The 23,070-nt window shown below is 37.1% G+C and overlaps 1 protein-coding gene across 1 annotated transcript in view; it reads right to left on the bottom strand.

The window, feature by feature from the left end:
- Nucleotides 1-7,284: 7,284 nt before the first annotated feature.
- LOC104612468 (ion channel POLLUX-like protein, putative (DUF1012)) overlaps nucleotides 7,285-23,070 on the bottom strand; it is a 153,338-nt gene continuing 137,552 nt past the window's right edge. The window contains exons 17-24 of the mRNA XM_088895082.1: nucleotides 10,034-10,126; nucleotides 9,788-9,914; nucleotides 9,643-9,719; nucleotides 8,444-8,491; nucleotides 8,281-8,350; nucleotides 8,075-8,148; nucleotides 7,563-7,673; nucleotides 7,285-7,492 (exon numbers count right to left, since the gene is read on the bottom strand). Coding sequence (XP_088751208.1) covers nucleotides 7,391-7,492; nucleotides 7,563-7,673; nucleotides 8,075-8,148; nucleotides 8,281-8,350; nucleotides 8,444-8,491; nucleotides 9,643-9,719; nucleotides 9,788-9,914; nucleotides 10,034-10,126 — 702 coding nt within the window. The 3' untranslated portion in view covers nucleotides 7,285-7,390. The remainder of the gene's footprint in view (nucleotides 7,493-7,562; nucleotides 7,674-8,074; nucleotides 8,149-8,280; nucleotides 8,351-8,443; nucleotides 8,492-9,642; nucleotides 9,720-9,787; nucleotides 9,915-10,033; nucleotides 10,127-23,070) is intronic.

Here is a 23,070-nt window from a genome sequence, read left to right on the forward strand (position 1 = left end):
GTTTTTCGATCACTTCTCATTGAAAATCACTATTGTCTCTCTCAATCCAATTTGCTATTGTCTCACATAAGGATTTTTCGAATATTCTTCTATTTTACTGGTTGCAGTTTTTCCCCTAAGGCTTTGTTGTATCTTGGGAAATGAATTTGCCTGTAACCCAATAATGAAACTGAGTGGGGGAAAATAACATTCTAAAGGCAGTATCTTTAGATATGTAGAGCTTCTCCAAAATTTGAGACCCCATTTCCCAATAGTTAGGCTTTCCAAATAAATTTTAATATCGTTGTGTGTTGAAGAGGTTGATGTTCAATATATGGAGGATTAATAAAGTTCTGTTTTGGCAGAGAAGATATAAAACAATGACATGCAATGAGTCTACACATCAAGTTGGGAGAGATCATATTTGTAGTAGAAAGGAAGAAGAAGATGGAAATGCAAGAAAATGATAGATGTTAATAGTTGATGGTAAAGCCATAAACATGTCAGAAATTGAATTGGAAGGGAGAAGTGAATATAAATGAAAATCAACATTGGATGAAGGTTTAAGTAATGAAAGTAAATAAGAAAATGAAGGTATGCAACATGATTAGTAGAAAGATTGAGATAAGAGAGACATTGGGAGTATTTTATCTAGGAGAAAGGAGATGGCTAGAAGAGTTTTTGACAATCTTGAGGAAAGGATGAGCAAGAACAAAATAGAATAGAAAACAATTTGATATGAATAGGGTGGGTAGGATGCACTATCGATATAAGGGGGTGGAAGAAAAGGGAGAAAAAGAGGAGTGTTATAATAATAATCAACAAGAGTTGGGAAGAGAAAATAAGTTTAATTGAGCAAGCGAGGTTTTGGGTAAGTGAGATGGATGGGAGTATGGGGAGAAATAAGGAAGGGTACCATAATAATGGAGTATTGGAAGAACTGCTAGGGATAGGGCTATAATTGGATTGGATACAGTTACATCTACATATGATCCTACCGTCAAACCTCTGAATTTGAATCCAATATGTCGGACTTAATAACTTGATATATTTAATAAAAAAAGTTAAAAACTAATTATTTTAACTTGGCAATAAAAGTATATAAATATAAAATATGAAATATATCAATATATAAACTTTATATAATTATATATAATATAATATGCTTTATTATCGTAGATTTTAATTAGATGGGATAGGGTTAAATCCACATCTAGCTAATCCAATTATTAATTGAATGCAAGTTCTAACATCCAAATATAAGATAATCAATTTCGGAATCAAATTGGCCAATCAAGTATCATAATTTCAGAATTTGTTTAAAATAACTGCGAATAAGACAGAAACGCATAATAGATGTATACTTTAGTAATATATGAAGAAATACATTACAATCAACAATACCGGTATACTTTAGAACATATATAGATCATACAATAACTTCACTAATAATACATCAAACAATATTTGAGCTTCCAAACTACTAAAAATTCAATACAAGACACATTAAATTGCTATTAGATCAACTAGTTTCATAGATCATCCATAGATAGCTTCAAAGTATTGAAATTGTAAGGTCTATCAAAAAGACAACTTTAAGAGACATTGGGATACACATGGATACACTATGTATAGGTGTGTGTATCCTATGAAGAAATATATTGTAATCAACAATAATTACTTTTTTTTGTATATTTTTGTTTTTTCTAATTGGGTAAATTCCTAAAACCTCCCCCGAAGTTTCTTGTTGTTGCTGAAACTTTTCCTAAGACATAGTTGTAAATAGACCCCATCTGGTAGAATTTTCTAAAAGAGGCATAAAAGTATCCAACATACCCATGCAATTATTTTGGCAAAAGTAATTGATTTATTTTTCAAATTTACCCTTTATATTAATCACTCAGACGTAAAGCTACAACTTTTGTTTTTGTTGTTCATAAAGTTTGCATTGTTTTTTTAGAAGATTCTACTAGAGGGGGTCTACTTGCAACTATACTCAAAACTTCAGGGGAGATTTTAACAATTTTCCCTTTTTAATTTGTTGAATGATCAATATATCTATTTATAAGATGCTAATAGTGGAATTTCCTTGAGGAGGTGTTGCTGAAGCTGGGCTTTAGTGATAAATGGGTATGATGGAATGTGTAACCATTGTTTCCTTTAGGTGCTAGTAAATGGTTCTCCAAGTGAAGCCTTTTATCCCAAAAGAGGAATTAGGCAAGGGATTAACTATCCCCTTACCTTTTCTTGTTTGTGTCTGAAGCTCTATTAGCATAATTAAATAATCTTGTTTTATCTCATTAGTTCTTAGGGATAAAAAATGAATAGAGTGCCCTTTTTGTCTCATACTTTTTTTTTTGCAAATGATAGTTACCTGCTCACCAGGGCAGCCCCAAATGAGGGACAAATCCTATTGGAAACTATAGACAAATCTAAAATTTTCTTTAGTAGGAACTTGCATCACATGCTCCCAAAAAAATGATAGCTTCCTTTTTGGTAATGAAAAGGGTGGAACATCCATCCATCTATCTTGGGCTGCTGACTGAAATAGGGAGAACAACAAAAAAGCTATATTTAGTCATCTAATAGAGAGAGCAGAGATAAAAAAAAGAAGAAGCTATCAAGAGATGCTTCTATCCCAGGCACATAAGGAGGTTTTATTGAAATTAGTGATCACTGCTATCGTTTCTTACACAATGGCATGCTTCCTCTTACCAAAACGTGTCTGAGGCACTTTTTAAAATTCAAAGAAGATTTTGATGGAATAAGGGTGAAAGGAAGAATTGCACCCATTTAGTAAGCTGGGCAAATGCAAGTATGAATAAGTTTAATGGGGGGGGGGGGGTAGGGTTTAGTGACCCATTCTGCTTCAATCTAGCCTATCTTGCAAAGCAGGCCTGGAGGTTGTGCACAAATGAGAACAACCTATGGGTTAAATTAATGGAAGCCAACTATTTAAGGGTAAAAATTCCTTTAGTTCCTCGCTATCCAAAAGAGGATCTTGGGGATGACAAAGTTTAGTGGTTGGGAGGGAAGTATTAAAACAAGGAGAATGTTGGGCGGTTAATTTGGGTAGTGAGGTGAAAGTATGGTATGATCCTCGGCTACCTAAGGTTTAGGGCTTTAAATTTATGGGCCCTATGCCTTCACATGCATGTTTAGTCTCAGTTAGAGACCTAATGGTGGATCCTATCAGAAGGTGGAATGAGAATCTAATTAGAGAAAACTCTATGGAGGCCATAGCTGAAAGTATCCTTGGCTGCTTATTTTGTAGCCAAGAATATGGTCCTGGAGACTACTCCTAATAATGTTGGAAGTGTTCAAGTTGCATGAATGAAAGAAAGAAACTATTGGAAAGAGCTTTGGAAAACAAAGATGAAAGATTGACCCAATTTGCCAAGAGAGGTATCTCACCCTTGCAAGTGTAGTTTGGTTCAATAGCCTCATAAACTGCAATTCGTAAAGGTGTAGGCATCTCTAGTTTTGTAGAGTAGTTTAGATCCTGGGTGGACACCTGTTCTTCTATAAAGGATAGAAAAGACGATTTGCTTCGCGTCTCAGGGATTATCATTTGGAAGGCTAGGAATAGATTTGTTTTTGAGAATGTGGTGCATGATCCAAATCTGTCTTTATGCTTGATTAACAGGGTGGTGAAGGAGAGGAAGATGACTCCCCAGCGAGAATGGCATCTTTCTTCCCTTGCTCCTGATGGTCGGAGTCCGGGACTCTCTTCTTTTTGGCAAGCACCCGCGCCAAGTTGTTTAAAAGTCAATACAAATGCTAGTTTTTTGTTATGAGGTAAAGCTAGGTTTAGAGTGGTTCTTAGAGATCACAATGGCAACGTTTTAGCTGCTCATTTTGGACCTCTGTTGGCTAGTTCACCTATACAAGCTGAAGCTCTACCGATTTCAAAGGGCCTAGAGTTGGTGAAGAGACTGCAGTTATCCCAAGTTTTTTCGGAATCTGACTGTGTTAGTGTGATCAATGCGATTACAAGTGGAAATTTGGAGCTAACGAAGGATGATTTCTTTCTCCGTCAAGATGTCGTGGAGTTGTGTAACTATTTTTCCCCGTCAACTTTCTTTTTTGTAAAAAATACATATTAATGGGTAGCTCACAAGCTGGTTAGAAGGGGTCTAACTAAAACCTTTTTGTTTGGAATTGCCCGGAGTGACTTGAAAATTTAACGAGGCGAGACTCGAATAGACCTCTATAGTATGGGATGCTATCGTTGTAGCTCTTTTGGTGTTTGCTGTAATCTGATATCTTTGTTTACCAAAAAAAGAAGAGAAAAGAATCTAATCGTCCAACTTCTCAAAACAGAAATAATATGTAAGTATGAAATTCATAATATTTTTCTTATTAAAATAATTGTTTGTATTTGTTTTTATTTCAAAAAATAAAAGTATATTTTTGGCATAAAATTTTAGTGGATCCATGGATATGATAGACCATCTATAGATCTACATTATCGTTATTCTATATCACCACATTGTGTAAAACATATTAATGTTGTAATTTTTAGTCATTTTTCCAAAATTTCATTAAAAATATATATACCTAATTATAACTTATAAGGGCAAAGAATCCATGTATCCAACCATCCAAGACACACCTGATACAAATCACAAGTGAATATGAATTTTTCTTATTAAATAATTATTTTGTATTTATTTTTATTCTAAAAATTACAAAAGAAAGTTCACAAATTATTTGTGGATATAATCAAGGTTCAAAGTATCGAAAAACATAAGGTGTATCGGAAAGATAATTTTAAGAAACGTTTCGGGATATGCTTTGGATACACATGGATAGATTAAGAAACTTATATAAATCTTAAAAAATACATTAATAACAATAAATATAACTTTTATATGACCTTAAATAAGTTATAAACACTTATAAAGAAAAACAAGTTATTTAAACAAACCCATACCTCAATAGTTTATACAAAATGTGAGATATAAAGACAATTTGACATTAATTAATGAACATCCATTAAGAAGAAAAATATTTGCTTAGGAATAATAATACATACAGTTATAATCAACAATTGAATATGGTGTGGTGGTTTGTTTATTTTTATTACAATCAAATTAACAGGGTTCAATTTTCCTTACCTTTCTTATTTGTAGTTTTAAATATGTTAGTTTAATAACAAGTCAACTTCGAATTTATTACTTTAATGGTGGGTTAAATTAAAATTTGAATTTGAATATTGTCATAAATGTAGTAAATTAATTATTAATTAAGAGTGAAAATGAGTTATTAAGAAAGAGGTAATAATTATAGGAGATTAGGAGTTATTTAGGGCAAGTTTCCTTAAGGCTATGTTTGGTTTAAAGGAAAAAATAGGGAAAGGGAGGGAATACAATTTCCTTTCCCTACTTTTTCCTTCAAACTAAGCACAACCTAAATGTAGGATTTATTAGAGAAACAATGAATTATTAAATAGGCTTATTTATGTGTGTGTGTGTGCGAGAGAGAGAGCGAGAGAGAATCTAATATTACAATATGTATCGGCCGATGCATTCAAAATATCGGTCCGTATTAGTCGATACAAACTCAAAATGACCTGATACGGGTCCGTATCAATCCGATACAGACAAAAAGGAACGGAACTATTAGATTTGTAACGTTCCATGCATCAGGATGTTACTGGAATGATACATATCGGCCGATACGTTGCGATTTTTTAAACCTTCAATAGATCCACATTGTAATTACTAATTACTCATTATTATCAGATCGTGCAAAAAATATAACTTTTTCTACTATTTTTATAGTTTTCCTATTTTTCTGGTGCAATACATAAATCTACTTAGAACACCAAATAAAGTTAGTTTTCAACACAATAAGAATATATCAATGTAGATCTAAACATTTTCAAGCAGTCAAACACACACACAAAAACCTATAAAAACATGAAGATAAGATGAAAAAATTGCAGCAATCTTGTGATTTTTCGTTGATTACGCCAAAGATGCGTTTAGTTTCAAAAATCTTGATTCATGATGATTTTTGCAGAGTTGAGCGTTTAATCATATATGAAATTAATATTCTGTTGTTATGCATCCATTGATATGCTACGACAAACACAAAAAGAGACAATATAATGGAATTCTATGCATTCTGCATGCATATTGGCAAATTGTTGGAATGATACGTATTATATGATGTGCACTAATATGTAGCAATGCTTTTAACCTTGGATAGATCCAACTTATAGTTCTTCATTACCATGAAAATCATTTAGAATATATAAAACTAATTTTCTAAATTTTGGTTTTTCCTAAAAATAAGAAAAAACGTTTTTTACACAAATTATTGTTCATCCATATTATAGTTCTTTCCTGCAAAAATCTTTTAAAGCTTATAATCTCTTTCCAACAATCTCTAGTGGAGGTTCTAATTAAGAAATTAAAAACTTCAGTTCAAGAGAAAGAATTGCTAATTTATATATTATTTAGTTTCTTAGATTTTCAGATATGAGAGGCATTTTTATAATTTTTTCCGGAACGCATTTCCATAGTTTTTGTTTTTTTGCAACTTTCAGATCTACATACATAATTTTTAGTTTTAAGTTTTTAAGGTAGACTTCATTAGTAAGTTATGTTAGGGTGTCTACAAGTTTTTATAAGTCTCCTAATATCTATCTTACGTGGACACAAAATTCTCTGAGACTTTAAATTCAAATCATGTCTCTCTGGGTTATTGTTCAGAGGTCAAAACTTGTTTTTCTAGATTTTTGTCTCTAATAAGGGTTTTCGAGTTACTATCCAACGTGACCAAGATCATATGAATCTGAAGTCACTAAGGAAGAATGTTGAAAGTGTTGGACAACCCCATACTCATCCTACATCACTGCAGCACCTCATTCTTCATGATTGAGGTCATGGATTCAAGCTATGAGTTTAAATAAGGGCTCTTCTTGACCAGAGCAGCCCCACAGCGTAGCCCCCTTCATTTCCACTATGCAGCTGCATCTTCAGTTTCCTTTCTCATGAATGAATGTAGGAATAAGTGAATAACTACATGGCTGTTTTTGACGGATTGCATAAATTGTAGCATGTTAACAACGATTTAGTTTCCTTCATTCTATATAATTCTGAAGAACAACATGACATTTGGTTTTCAGCACCCCAGGGAGGGGAACCATTCTGCATCACCTGAGCCATCCCTGTAAATGTAAAACATGTTTTGGATTTTCCAAAGTCTTTCACAGCTCCGGTAAGGATTTCACCTATAATCTATGTCGTAAGAATTGGCAAAAAAGATGCTTAGTTTTGGGGTTTTCAAAAAATGTCCAGTGCAACTAACAGCTTTTATCTTGCATTGAATCAAACCGATGACAATCACATGCTGTCATAATGAGAAACAAAAAGCAAAAATAATTAATGATATGGAGAATCTATACAAAAATTGGTTGTTCCCCCTCAAGTTCTGAGATCACAATTAGTGAGTCTGACATTTCAAGGGAGAGTGGCTCTGATTTGGGATTTGGGTTTATAACCTGTCACAAAAGAGGTATACAGATGAGATTAAAAAGTCGTGAAATTAAAATCAAAATTAGACCAGCTTACCTTCTTATTCTTTTTCACATAGCCTATGGCAACTTCTCGCCGCAAATTTGCCCTTTCAGAGAGCTCAATAAATGATGGATTCTCCCCTTCTTTCATGAAGAGACTAATATCCTATCAGTAGAAGCAAAAATGTAAGAATTTTTTGACAGGTAAGTGAAACACCACATACCCTGGTTGCATCCCTTGATCACTAAAACAGGACCCTAGGTTACAGTCATCTTTAGTTACTATGGATTTGCTTCAATTGATAAATAATTGCAAGGCTGCATATCCCAAGCTAGTAATTGTAAGCATACAAAAAAGATAAAAGAAAAAACAACTGTAATTCTAGGTTTATCTCATCAAACTACCATGGGGCCAAACTTCCGTATTTGTTTCACTTATTTTGCACTACCACCAATTTGGTAGTGAGTGTATCCAAGGTCTCCCCTTGTATCCTTTTAAATCTGCTTTCAGAAGAATATTTATATTGAATGTTGAAGGGTGAATCATCAATCATGAGGCACACTTACCTTCACATATATCTCATCTCCTTCTGCATTAAGAATATCTTTCCACACCTCATTTAGTTCACAATTCTCTGCCACTGCCAATCACAATATAGACAATTTTAGAATAAATTCAATCTGATATATGTATGTATGTATGTATTTGTGTGTGTCTGTGTGTATGTATGTAGGTAGGTGTTTTCACAGCTTTGAGTGTTAAAGAACCAAACCTTGAGCTGTTACAAGACTCATTACTTCCTCTGCTGCAATATATGTTATAGATGGCTTAATTCTTGCAAGCTGCAAGCATAACAGGAGAGCTACATTAATCTACATCTGCATGGACACACTAAAATCCATTTTGGAAATTAAACCAGCTTGTGCAGGAATTACTTGTTTTCCCAATTTTGTGTCAACTATTTCTGCAACCAAGTTGTGAACCTGCAACTCAATCATACATTATCATTTAAGAGTGACAAGATGGAACATAGATGCTCCTTAAAAGTTAAGGCATCTCTTAATTCAAAGATGAAAACAAGAATCTGGCGTTTTAATTCATAATAAGTCTACTGAATGACCGATTTATTTTTTGAACATTGTCATTTCCATGATAAACCTGATAATTCTCGCAGAAAAGTAAAATTGCAATAACCCCATATCCAATCTTAAGTATGTCAAATTTAATTTACGTGGTTGAGGTGAATATACTGTTTTTAACTCTAACTACTGTTTAGGTTCATACTTGATCTGCAATGCTTGTACGTGGGCATGGCAATAAACAACCTGCACGTGATAACTGGAGTAGATATAGATGGTAGGAATGTAGGAGAAAGATTACACAACAATTTGGCAATCAGTGCCACTGTGTAGGTAGAAAACTCATAAAGCAACCAGAGATGAGCTTTTCATTTCAGGTGTTAAAATAAGGAAAACCTTAGGATCGTCTTGTCTTTGGTGGAGAGGATCAAGAAGTGATTTTGTTAGAAAGTTACAGGAGCAATAAAAGATGACACCCGGGGTTGAAGCTGGGGTTAATAATCATTAGGAAGAGTTACCCAATTTTTGTGGGAGTTGAGGTGGAGGTGGATGGGGAGAGATAAGAGGTTTGGGATTGCATGTGAGTGTTCAAGGGCAATGGTGTGGTGCAAGTGGATATTTTGATGAAAAAGAAAGCTTTCTATTAAGCATGGTTAACAATATCAACAAGATCTGGCAAAAACTCCTTGAAACATCCCAAATTCGCCAGAGGATGATATGGACTATTCCAAGAATTTGTTTTCCCTTCATATATTAGATAAATTGCCGACATATTAGGGACATTTCAAATTCCATAACAAATTCCATTGATAAATTATACAACTAAGATTTAAAATTTTAGAATATCATTTAAACTTTCCAATATTTTGTAAAAATCAAATTTCATTGTCAAATTATCTGTTTTCCCTTCATATCTTTTATGCATTTTGGTTTCCCAGCCTAATTCATTGAGTAGAGGTCAGTAAAGGAGACTGCCTCAAGATGCCACTCTTTCTTGTTAAGATCTTTAAGATTTTAGTTCATGTGTCAAAACTTTAAATGACAAATATACTAACCTTCACATTAAGTTTGTTGCAAATATTTTCAGCAAGAAGAAGGGAATATGCAGAGTGTTTGTCTGCCTTTGATGCATCTGCACAGAAACTAGTCAGTAAAATGCTGATTTGAGCTAATTGCATTTTCATTTTCATATGTCATTACCTCCAAGAAGCCATTCCCTATCAGATACAACAACAACTGAAAAGGGTATCTCCTCATTATTCTTAAAAGAGTTTCTAATATCTAATATGGCTTCCTTCAGGACATCGTAGTCCATGGGATTACCCATCTGAAAAAATAGAAAATAACATGAACTCGATGAGAAAAGGACATGATTTCTGAAAGAATTGACTTCACTTCCATAAAAATATTATAGTCAAAGTTTTAACTGAAAATGTGTGACAGTACCCTATGAGATACACGGATATTTTTGAGTTTATCTTGACCAGATACTTTAGTTGCCTTATTTCTCTCATCCAAAGGTACATCTGATAATATCTCCTGCAAAATTAATAGCAAATAGAATGAAACATAAACACAAGGCTTATGTATTTATGCTCTAAACCCCTAAATTCATTTCAACTATTCAAAAATATTGAAAATTATTGTATAAGAGACAGATTTGCAGCTTGGGTAGCCCAAAGTGGTAACTGAGGCTTTACCAATTTTGGCTTGGACTTTTGGTCTTCCGGACAAGCGTGGGCCTCAAAGGTCATGCCTGATCTCAGCTCAGGTTAGGCTAGGAGGCTGACATCTCTGCTAACAATATCACGTCCCAAACCTAGCCTAATCCTACACAGCATAGGATATTCATCCCAAGCCCAATTATGGAATGCATACATTTCTGGTACCCAAATATGGATACAAACACAGATACAGGAAACTGGGATACAACTCTCCATTTCCTAAATCCTGGATATGGATACAGGTACGCGTATCCCATGTAATATGCATATATCATGCATTGATATCTAGTTCTTGAAGCAAAATGTTATTTCTCAAGACTGTCTTTGCAAATTTAATTAAATTTCTAAGATGTCACAGATTTTTTTATAGTATAATTTGTTAAAACATATCATTTCACATATTTTAAAAGTGATATAATGCAATAGAGTACATCTACAAGTATTCATGCAGCATCTAGTAGTGTATTCAACACCAGCAAGCTAGGCATATACAAGTATCCGTCTATCATAGGCATACACACTATTTCAATCATGTTTAAATATGTATCAGATGGTATTTTTATGGACAACTATTTTCTTTTCTTTTATTTTCTTTTATATATTGGATCTTACAACCCGAAGGAAATATAGAGCAGCAAAACATGAGTAAGAAAAGCCTCAAACCTGATCAGCTGGGCCAAGTTTAACTAAGCCAGCACCAAGTTGTGTTAATCTATAGCTCAGGCCTTATGTCAATTCGAGAGGGCAGCAAAGGAGAAGAGAAGAGAAGAGAGAAGAGAAGGAAGAAAGAAGAAGGATTGAGGCAATGGAACAGTGCTGGCGGCGCCAGCTTCATTATAATATATAGGGCGAAAAAATAAGAAGGGAAATGATCCTTGTGCCCCTACTAAGTAATGGTTACAATAATAGATTAAAATATAAAGGCTTTAATCAGCCAAACAGACCCTAACAAACATAAAATCAATTATTTCAACAGAGGTTAACATGTCCATTAAGAAAAGGCCCATTAACACATAAAACAGATATAACATTACTTAAACATAAAAGAAATATTAGGGCCCATTGGGCCCAGTCTCTCTGCACTCCCTCTCAAGCTGAGCATAGATGTCAATCATGCCCAACTTACTTATATAGCGTGTCAGCTTTCCTTTTGGAACACCTTTGGTCAAAACATCAACCAACTGCTCTTTTGAAGCAATAAATGGCAAGCGGACTTCCTGAAGCAACTTTCTCCCTTATGAAATGTCTATGAACCTCTATGTACTTAGTTCTGCCATGCTGAATAGGATTATTTTCAATGTTGATAGCTGCTTGGTTGTCACAGTAGAGCATCATTGGCTTTTCATAGTCAATACCCAACTCTCCCAAAAGTGATTTCAACCACAATAATTCTGACACTCCATGTGCCATTGCCCTGTGCTCTGCTTCAGCTGAGGATCTGGCAACTACAGACTGTTTCTTACTTCTCCATGAGACAATGTTCCCTGCCACCAAGGCACAATATCCTGAGGTGGATCTCTTATCATCAATACATCCGGCCCAATCAACATCAATGTATGCCTCTAGCTTCATGTGTCCATGCTTGGCAAATGGAATACCTTTCCCTGGAGTTCCTTTCAAGTGGCACAAAACACTTTCTGCAACTGCTAAATGTGTATCTCTGGGAGAATGCATAATCTGATTAATAACACTTACTGCAAAGGAAATATTTGGCCAAGTCATGCAGAGATATAACAACTTTCCAAGCAATCTTTGGAACACTCCCCTATTAGTCAACAGTTCACCATTAGTAGCAGAAAGCTTATGGTTTAGGTCTATAGGGGTAGAAGCCGGTTTAGCACCAAGTTTACTAGTCTCTATAAGGAGATCAAGAACATACTTGCGTTGAGAAATGAAGATACCATCCTTAGATCTAGCAACTTCAATTCCCAAGAAGTATTTGAGATCCCCCAAATCTTTTATATCAAATTCAATGTTAAGAAATCTTTTGAGCTTAATCACTTCCTGAGTGTCATTACCCGTAACCACAATGTCATCAACATAAACAATCAGAAAAGTCACCAAAGAGTTACTTCTCTTCACAAATAAAGTATGGTCAGATTTACTCTGTGTATAACCAAAAGAAACAAGGGCAGCTCTGGATCTCTCAAACTAGGCTCTAGGGGACTGTTTGAGACTGTTAGTGTTGACTGTGTAGGGGTATTTTAGTCTTTATAGTTATGTTTTAAAGCTGATGTGTAATGTTATGTTAGTTGATGTGTCCCATACTTAAGTAGGGGCAAAGGAGTCTTTTGTTCTTATGAATAGAAACATATAAATTAAATCTGGCTGACTAGAGAGGTGATTGAGTTCTCTAGTTCGAACCAGAATTTTCTTCCTCTGTATTCTTCTCTCTTCTTCTTCTTCTTCTTCTTCTTCTATTCTCTCTAATATCTCTTCAACCCTAATTCTAACAGAATTCTAGTGCAGATTAGGTTTATAATATGGTATCAGAGCAAGTTTGACAAAATCGAATCTGCCCAGAATTCTGGTTTTCTCGCATTCAGCCTAATGTTTTTTACTTTTTTCTTCATCATTGGTTGAAGATAGGGAAAGGGGCTGAAAAGGACTGGTCGCCCTCTTCCCTTGGAGGTTTCTATGCCTCCGGTCAGCAAGTTTGTGGGTGTTTGCAGTGATTCGTAGGAAGCCCCCCCTAATCGATGGTGAGAAGAGGGCTGGTTCGAGTGATGCAGTGAAGTGTCGAGTGCAGATTGATTGTTTGGTGATTAGATAAGTGGGTTTTGTGCATATTTCAGTGTGGATCGAATGGTTAGTGAATTCCAAATAGTGTGGTGAGAATTCAGGTTGTTGTGTAGTAGGGTTTCATGCAGATTTCAGTGTAGATCGAATGGTTAGTTAGTTCCAAGTAGTGTGGTGAGAATTCAGGTAGTCGTGTAAGTAGGGTTGTGGTGTGGAGAGTGAAGAATTCAGCAACAAGTGGTGCTGAGTGCAGTGTGGTGAGAGGTGAATTAGAAAGATTTTTTTTTTCAGATATAGGAGATAACAGTGAAAACAAAACAAGTGTGATGGTTCCCACTGACTACCTGAATGCTCAAATGACTTCTATCAAGTTGAATGGGGAAAACTGTAGAAGTCTTTCTTAAAGCTAAGAAGAAAGTAAAGCATATAAGGGAAGAAAAACCCTACACTGAGTCTCATGAGTATGGTGATTGGGAACAAGAGGATGCATAGATTATAACCTGGTTATGGAATAGCATGGAACCCAAGATCAGTATGAATTTCATGCTTCTGATACAGCCAAGGAAGCTTGGGACCATGCTAAGAAGCTGTATTTGGGACAAGACAACACAACTAGAGTGTATCAACTTTATCAGGAATACTTTAATCTGTAACAGGGTAATTAGAGTCTTGAGGAGTACTATGCTAGCATGAGAAATGGGGTTTCACTACAATACCTAGAGATTAAAAAACTAGGGTTTCACTACACCCCACTATCGGGAGGAAGAGAGAAGAAGCAGCTACTCCTACCAGATCTTCCCAATCTCCTTCAAATCCCAACCACACACTTTTGGGGATCAAAATACACCTCCCAAACCCTGAGCGCCACACCCAATCCTTCTCCTTAATTTGTAACTTAAAATCTCTCTAGTTGGCTAGGGTTTTGGGCAAAAAAAAAAAACCAGCTTCAATTCCTAGCAATTTTTGGCCAGATTCTAACTCTCCAAACCCTCTACCAACTAAGCAAATAGTCATCTGACTAATCAGCAATGTATCTCTCCACATACTCTTCTAATCGAAGGGTGTATGGGAAAAAAAAAAGAAAAAGAAAAGTGGAGGAAGAACTGCTCTGATACCAAGATGTAGGTCTGTCCTTCAAATCCGATATAAAACTGATAAAAGAAATAAGAAAGTGAGAGAGAAAGAAAGGTTACAGCAGAATAGAAGAAGAAGAGAAAGAAGAAGAGAGTTTGATGGTGCTCTCTCTCCCTTCACTAATCTTTTATTAAACTTAATTAATCATGCTAATTACAAGTCTGCCCTTTAATTGGGCGACCAACAAAGCAGTAACTTAAAAGAACTTAAAAAGAGGTTAACAGGTCCATTAAGAAAAGGCCCATTAACACATAAACAGATATAACATTACTTAAACATAAAAGAAATATTAGGGCCCATTCAGCCCAGTCTCTCTACAAATGTGTATACATTTTTCATAAAAACCAGGTGTAGTATACACATAATGTGTATTTTACTGTATACATGGTCAATTCAGGGGCTCCTATATCTAGAGGGTGTTTCATATCATGGTGTTGCATTTGTACTTGATTTAAGTGTAAATCCCTATACGATTCTAGGTTAAAGTAGAGAAGAAGAAGAGAAAAAAGAAGAAGAGAAGAAGAAGAAGAAGAAGGAGGAGAAGAAGGGTTTGACCAGATTAGGAAAAATCAGTCCACCTCTAGCCGACCCACTTGTATTTATCTCAAATAGTATAGTTACAAGAAAGACCATATTGTCCCTCATAAGTGATGGGACACATAACTTAAACTTAAATAAAATAGACCTTTCACTCTCAAATAGATAAACCCAAATGACCAAAATACCCCTGATTAGTGTATTCTAACACTCCCCCTCAAGTTGGAGAGTATATGTCATATAGTCCCAGCTTTTCACAAATATAATCTACTTTGCCCCGAGACAATCCCTTTGTAAAGAGATCTGCCCACTGATTTCCTGAGCTCACATGAGAAGTGGTTATAACTCCACTTATCACTTTCTCTCTCACAAAGTGACAATCGACCTCAATATGCTTGGTCCTCTCATGGAAGACTGGGTTGGAAGAGATGTGAATAGCAGCCTGGTTATCATAGTATAGTCTCATGGGTTTGTCAACTGAGAACCCCATCTCTTGTAGCAAGTTCTTCAACCATACTAGTTCACATGTAGTATGAGCCATAGCTCTGTACTCAGCTTCTGCACTACTCCTTGCCACCACAGTTTGTTTCTTGCTCTTCCAAGTTACAAGATTGCCACCAAGGAAGGTACAATACCTTGTAGTTGATCTCCTGTCTGATATAGAACCAACCCAATCAGCATCTGTATACCCTACTATTTCAAGAGTCCCTCCACTTCGGTATAGCAAACCACGACCTGGAGCACCCTTTAGGTACCTAACAATCCTTAGAACTGCTTCCCAATGAGGAATCCGAGGATGTTGCATAAACTGACTCACCATACTCACAGCAAATGATATATCTGGTCGGGTAATAGTCAGATAATTCAACTTTCCCACCGACCTCCTGTATCTTCCAGGATCATCAAACTCTTCACCTGCATCAACACTCAACTTGACACCCGAACTGAACCAATCTTAGCCACAGGAGAAAATGTCTCCATATAGTCCACACCATACAACTGAGAATAGCCCTTGGCCACTAACTTGGCCTTCAAATGCTCCACACTGCCATCTGGAAGATACTTCACTGTGTAGACCCACTTACACCCAACAACATGCTTACCAGGAGGAAGAGCAGTGAGTTCCCACGTGTGATTGTGTTGTAGAGCAGAGAGTTCCTCTTCCATGGTTTGCCGCCACCCCGGGGAGGTAAGGGCTTCCTGGACAGTCTTGGGAATGGAGACAGATGATAGCAATGATATAAAGTTGCGATGAGAAGCAGAAAGGTGAGCAGCTTAAACATAGTGTGAAATAGGATGAGAAGTATAAGTACGTTTACCTTTCCGCAGGGCAATAGGAAGATCAAGATCTAAGGGAGAAGAAGCAATGACAGGATCTGTCAACGAGGGCTGAATTGGAGGAGGGGCCGATGCTCTTTTGTGAGTATACACTTGTGTGATTGGTGGCCTCTCAGTAGTAACTGGCATGGGAGGAGAATCTAAAACTGGAATGGGAGCCACGGGAAGGGGATCCGCAACAGGGACGGGAAGAGGAACAACGGAGGAAGGAGAAGAAACCACAGTATCTGAGAAAAAAGGAACTGATTCAAAGAAGGTGACATCGGAGCATACAAATGACTTATGGAATTTAGGGTTATAACACATACCCTTTCTGAGTCATCGAGTAGCCAAGGAAGATACACTTAGTAGCTCGTGCATCTAACTTGTCTAAACCAGGCCCAAGTTTTGAACTAAACAAACACATCCAAAGACTCTTGGGGTGAGAGGGAATAGAGATAAGGTGGGAAACAACACCGAAAAGGGGGATTGACTTCCAAGGATGGACTTGGGCATCCGATTGATGAGAAAACAGGATGTGAGGACGGCATCACTCCAAAAATGCTTTGGAACATTCATATTAAGCATCAAGGACTGAGCAGTTTCAAGGAGATGTCGATTTTTCCGTTCAGCTACATCGTTCTATTATGGGGTGTAGGCACAAGAAGTTTGATGAATTATCCCATGGTGCTCTAAGTATTGCTGAAATGGTATTGAGGTGTACTCTTTGGCATTATCAGAGCGAAGAATTTTATTATGAACACCAAATTGGGTACGTATTTCAGCATAAAATTTTTGAAAAATAGAAAACAATTCACTGCGATCTTTCATAAGATAAATCCATGTCATCCTTGAAAAGTCATCAACAAAAATTACAAAATACTTATAGCCATTGTATAACATTACTTTGATCGGACCCCAGACATTAGAATGAACTAAAGAAAAATGACTCGAGACATGACTATCAACTCTTGGACTAAAAGAGATTCTATGATGTTTCCCAAGCTGACATGACTCACAATCCAAAGATGAAAGATGACTCAAGGAAGGAACCAACAACTTTAGAGCCTTGAGAGAAGGATGACCAAGTCTGTAGTGCCATTGAAGAGGAGTAAGAGAAGACTAAAAAGCTACTGGAGGGCCACCACCATCAAGGTAATACAATCCACCTGCCTCATGCCCTCCACCAATCTTCATCACCGTCTTGAGATCCTGAAACACACAAGAAGAGGGATAAAAAGTTATGGAACAATTAAATGACTTGGTTAATCTACTAACAGACATAAGGTTAAAGGGGAACTTGGGAACATATAAAACAGATGATAAAGACAAGGAGGAGAGATCAACATCACCAACACCACAGATGGGAGATGTAGAACCATTAGCAAGAGTAACTGTTTGAGATGTGGAGGACCGAGAAAGAGAAGAAAATACATTAGGAGTCCCAGACATATGGTCCGAGGCTCTGGAGTCAATGATCCAGTGTGAAGGCTTGGAAGCCAAGCAAGCCATACCTGAATGGGCAAGGGAAGCGGTGTTCTACTGAGATGCCTGAAGGAACTGCTCATATACTGCACGGGATACACTCACCATCTCCTTCTCAGAAGCACCAGCAGATGTGGAGGGGATCGAGTCAGTTTGCTGACTTTCAGTAATTGTACCACTACCCTTAGTCACAGCATGGTTAGCCCAAGTGTTGGGTGGACCATGTAAATCATAGCAGAAATTAACCATGTGCCCCTCTAATCCACAGTGTGTACACTTTCTAGGGGCATTACTTCTTCCTTTACCACGACCTCCCCCTGAGTCCCGACCTCCACTCCGGCCACCAGCATGGTTAAACATGGGACCACCACGGTTACCTGGAAGTCCATGACCACCACCACCACCTCTATTTCCACGACCTCCCCCTCTAGTCACCACAAAACCAGATCTGTCCAAGAGAGAAGAATGCTCTATAGACTCAATAGATGTCCTCCTAAGATGGGCAAAAACTTCTTCAAGTGAGGGAAGAGCAGACCCCCCCAGTATTTGTGCTTGGATAGGCTCATATTCAGCCTTCAAACCCACCAGAAACCTTGTCACATCAAGTTGCTCATGCTGTTGTTGTTGAATCTGAACATCCTGTGTCAGAGGATGATACACATTGAGCTCATTTCGGATATTCCTCAGACTTGCATAGTATTCCTCCAAGCTTTGACTGCCTTGCTTCAGATTAAAGTACTCTTGGTACAACTGATACACCCTATTTGTATTGTCTTGTCCGGAGTATAGTTTCTTAGCATGATCCTAGATTTCTTTAGCTGTATCTAGGAACATAAAGTTCACACTAATTTTTGGTTCCATGCTATTCCACAGCCATGTCATTATTTGTGCATCTTCTTGTTCCCAGTCACTAAACCCCGGAGAATTAGAGGAGGGTTTCTCCTCTCTCACAAGTTTTACCTTTTTCCCACGGCACATAATTCTCACCATTCAACTTAATAGATGTCATTTGAACATTTAGGTAATCTGGAGAAATCATAACGCCTGTTTTATTGTCATTCCCATCTCCAATCGATGCCATCTTAACTAATTCACCTTCAAATATTCAGCACAACTTATGCACTTCCACAAAGCTTATTTCACTTTCAGCACCACAAACTTCTTCAAATACACATTGCATATCAAATACAAAAGCTGAAATCACTCAGTCATTAAATCAAACACCTGTACTGCACACTGCAGAACCTTTCACACACCAAATACAAGGGCTGAAGTCACTCAGTCATTAAATCAAACACCTGTACTGCACACTGCAGAGCCATTCAAACATCATTCAACACAGTACAACTACCACTACACCACTGCTGTCGTGAACTTCAGCAGTCGAAACACCCTACTTTCAGCACACATATGAGGTAAAAACAGAGGAGAACAAGGCTGATATGCATACTAGTCACTCCAAACCTCCACAAAAAAATATTTTGAACCAAAACACAGCATTTACAGTCCGCTATTTGGGCAAAAACCAGAACTGTTCATACCTGTCCACAAACAACCCTCTTCGTATCACAGAATAGAGGGCATCTAGTACACAACCTCAACGACCACCACCACAGTAACTGGAGGCATACTCACCTCCAAAACCACAAAACGACTACTCCTCTTTGGCCCCTTGTCGAGCTTCCACTCAGGCTAGCAGAAAAACGAAGAAGGCTGAAATGGTTTGCGGCGAACCCAGGAAGAAGACAAGCAGTAAGGAAAAAGAAAAAAAATGAAAAGAGAACTAGGTTTTAATGCTCTGATACCATGTAAATCCCTATACGATTCTAGGTTAAAGTAGAGAAGGAGAAGAGAAAGAAGAAGAAGAGAAGGAGGAGAAGAAGGGTTCGGCCAGATTAGGAAAAATCATTCCACCTCTAGCCGACCCACTTGTATTTATCTCAAATAGTATAGTTACAAGAAAGACCATATTGTCCCTCATAAGTGATGGGACACATAACTTAAATAAAATAGACCTTTCACTCTCAAATAGATAAACCCAAATGACCAAAATACCCCTGATTAGTGTATTCTAACATTAAGCATTGGAAATTGGTAGTGAAGTGTTTTGGCACGACCTACAATTTACAATTATTTATTGTTGTCTATAAATTATAACGTACAAGTGCCAGTAGGTACCACATAGGATATACCCTATGTGGAAATGCCCCCTTGGAGCAGGAAATTTCCAAATAGTGTTTCCTCCAAAAGTCATTCTCACATAACCATGATAAAGAAAATTACAAATGGTTGTATTTGAATCAAACCAACCAAACAGAATTTTGGTTTGGTAGAGTCAAGACGCCTATGTGGCACTTATGTGGTGGTGAAACAGCTCCACAACACCATGATACCAAACACCTTCTTAATAGATGATCTATGTTGCCAATAGGATTCCCTCACATGGCATTAATAGGGGTTTGTCTAGCAAGTTTCCCTAATTGACTCAAAAAGGAAAGCATATGCATTTATGTGTATGTATACTTGACTCAACTCGACAAAGCCTTGTCCTGACTACATAGTTGAGATGGTTGCTCAGCATCCCTTCGACCATGGAGACACAGGATCAAACCTGCACATACACAGGCACTTTGTGGCAAGGTCAGTGCATTTCACATGCAACCAGCTCTGTCCCCACCTGAGTCCTCCTGTACTGTGTGTTATGTAATCCCAAAAAGAAAAAAAAAAAAAGACTACATAGGCTCAGCTTTATGAGTCCTATTCTGCCATTCGGCTCTATTCATTGCCATGTCCACTGTTAAAATAATGGGCCCTCAAATCATTTCTCACTGCTTTGATCCATGACCTTTTTGGTCTTTCTCGAGCTATCCTAGAACCTTCAACTTGCAATGAACTGCTTCCTACTCGTGCTATAGATGTCTATGCACATGAACAAACCATTTTTTCCTTCATTTTATCACTTGTAAATGTTACTCCTAGATTCCCACGAATATGATCATTTTTAATCCCATTTTTTTGAGTTTTCCCTCTCATCCACTTCAACATTTACAGCTCCAATACAAACTTGTGTGACAAGTTGTCTCTTGGCTGGTCAGCACATTGCTCCATACAACATTGTCAGCCTTATAGCTATTTTTGTAAAATTTTCCTTTTAGCTTAAGTGGTATTCTTGCATAACACAACATTTTGGATGCACCCCTTCATGTAACATCTTCAATCTCTCCCTTGTTATTGTGCATGCATATATGTATATACATATAAATACATACATAACGATTCTAATTGGTTCAGAAGATTCACCATCATCACAGCTTCTCCTAACCACATGCATTAAATTAAAGCAGCCATCCTTTTTAAATTGCATGTTCCTTTCTCATTGATGTCATCAATGGTATCCTTTGCACTTGACATAACCACTTCATTATTCTTATTTTTACATAAATAACAATTTATTATTCACCTTAACTTGCCTTCCTATCAAAACTACTACTGTTACTGGAACCTTTTTTTCCCAATCATTCCACTCATTTTATCTCCTTGTCATAATCTCAGCTACATTCAATCTATGTAGATATGTATATGTTCTCTTGATTGCCCAACATTTTGCTTCCTTAAAAGAGGGCATAAGATAGCACTGTGAGGTTTCTACTTCAGCTAATCAACTCAATTAAAGAAACCACCTTCCTCAATCTCACATTGTGAATAACAGAACCAAGGAAATGTAGTATTTTCATTGTGGGGAATCCATTGGATTGTATTATCCAGAAGAGAAGAAGAAAGGAAGAGGGAAGAGAGAAGAGAGAGGAGAAAAAAGAGATTGAGAGCCCAAAAGTCTGGCTGGAGGCACCAGCATTTTGTATTTATACTAGGGCGACATAAAACAAAATAAAAAGAGGGAGAAAGTACAATAGTACCCCTATGGTGCTAAACTTGAAATATTAACAGGCTTTTAACACTCCCCCTCAAGTTGGGACATAGATGTCAATCATGCCCAACTTGTCACATAAACCATGATACCGCAAGTGATGTAACCCTTTTGTGAAGATGTCTACAAGTTGGTCATCAGAACTGGCATAGGGGGTACACACTTCCCCTGTGACAATCTTTTCTCTGATAAAATGTTTGTCGATTTCGATGTATTTAGTTCTATCATACAGCACTGGATTAGCAGCAATGTTTATGGCTGCTTTGTTATCACAGTATAGGGTCATAGGTCCATCAACTATAAATCCCAACTCACTAAAAAAATTTTTTAGCCATATAATTTCAGCCACTCCATGAGACATTGCCCTATATTCAGCTTCAGCACTAGACATAGCCACTACATTCTCCTTTTTGCTTCTCCAAGTAACTAGGTTCTCTCCCATAAAGGTACAATAGCCATTGGTAGACTTCCTATCACTTAGGGATCCTACCCAATCTGCATAGGTATACACTTCAACTTTCAAATGCCCGTGCTTTTGAAACGATAAACCTGCACCTAGAAACTTTTCAAGATATTTGAGAACTCTTTCAGTTGCTTCAATGTGGGTGGTCTTGGGGGCATGCATGAATTGGCTAAGAACATCCACTACATAAGCAATGCCTGGTCGGGTTATAGAAAGATATAACAATCTCCCCACAAGCCTCTGAAATTGTTTCACATCCTTGATGAATTCACCTTGATAGTCACCTAATTTGTGATTTGGATCAATAGGAGAATCAACAGGCTTCACTCCCAATTTTCCTAAATCTTGGAGCAGATCTAGGACATACTTTCTCTAGGAAATGAAGATACCCTTTTGTGAGCGGGCAACTTCAATCCCAAGGAAGTACCTTAAAGGACCTAGATCTTTCACTTCAAACTGGGTAGCAAGAAATCTCTTCAACTTTTGAATTTCATCTTTCCAATCACCAGTGATAACTGTATAATCAACATATACTATCAAGGTTGCAATTTTTCCTTCCCCTCTTTTGACAAATAATGTGTGATCAGTTTGACACTACTTATATCCTCTTTGCTGAACAACTACAAGAAACATGCTGAACTAGGCTCTCGGTGATTGTTTTAGGCCATATAATGATTTTTTTAACCTGCACACTTTCTGTTCATTATCTTAAGCTCGGAAACCAGGGCGTTGTACCATGTACACTTCCTCTTTAAGGTCACCATTTAGAAAGGCATTCTTGACATATAGTTGATGAAGGTCCCAATCAAGATTAGAAGCTAAAGAGAAAAGGACTCTAATGGAGTTCATCTTAGCAACGTGTGCAAAAGTTTCTGCATAATCCACTTCATACACTTGTGTAAACCCTTTTTCCACTAAACAAGCTTTATACTGCTCCACTGTGCCATCGGCCCTATGTTTTACTGTAAAAACCCATTTACATCCAACTGGTTCCTTCCCCTTGGGAAGAACTACCAATTCCCATGTGCCATTTTTATACAAAGCATTAATTTCTTCCTTCATAGCATCTGTCCATTCAGGCACCAACAGAGCTTCTGCCACATTCTTAGGAATGGGAACATTGTCAATGGAAGAAAGAAAGGCCCGAAAGGAAGGTGAA

This window comes from Nelumbo nucifera, chromosome 1 (assembly GCF_055504915.1).
Source record: "Nelumbo nucifera cultivar China Antique chromosome 1, China Antique-T2T, whole genome shotgun sequence".
NCBI lineage: Eukaryota > Viridiplantae > Streptophyta > Magnoliopsida > Proteales > Nelumbonaceae > Nelumbo > Nelumbo nucifera.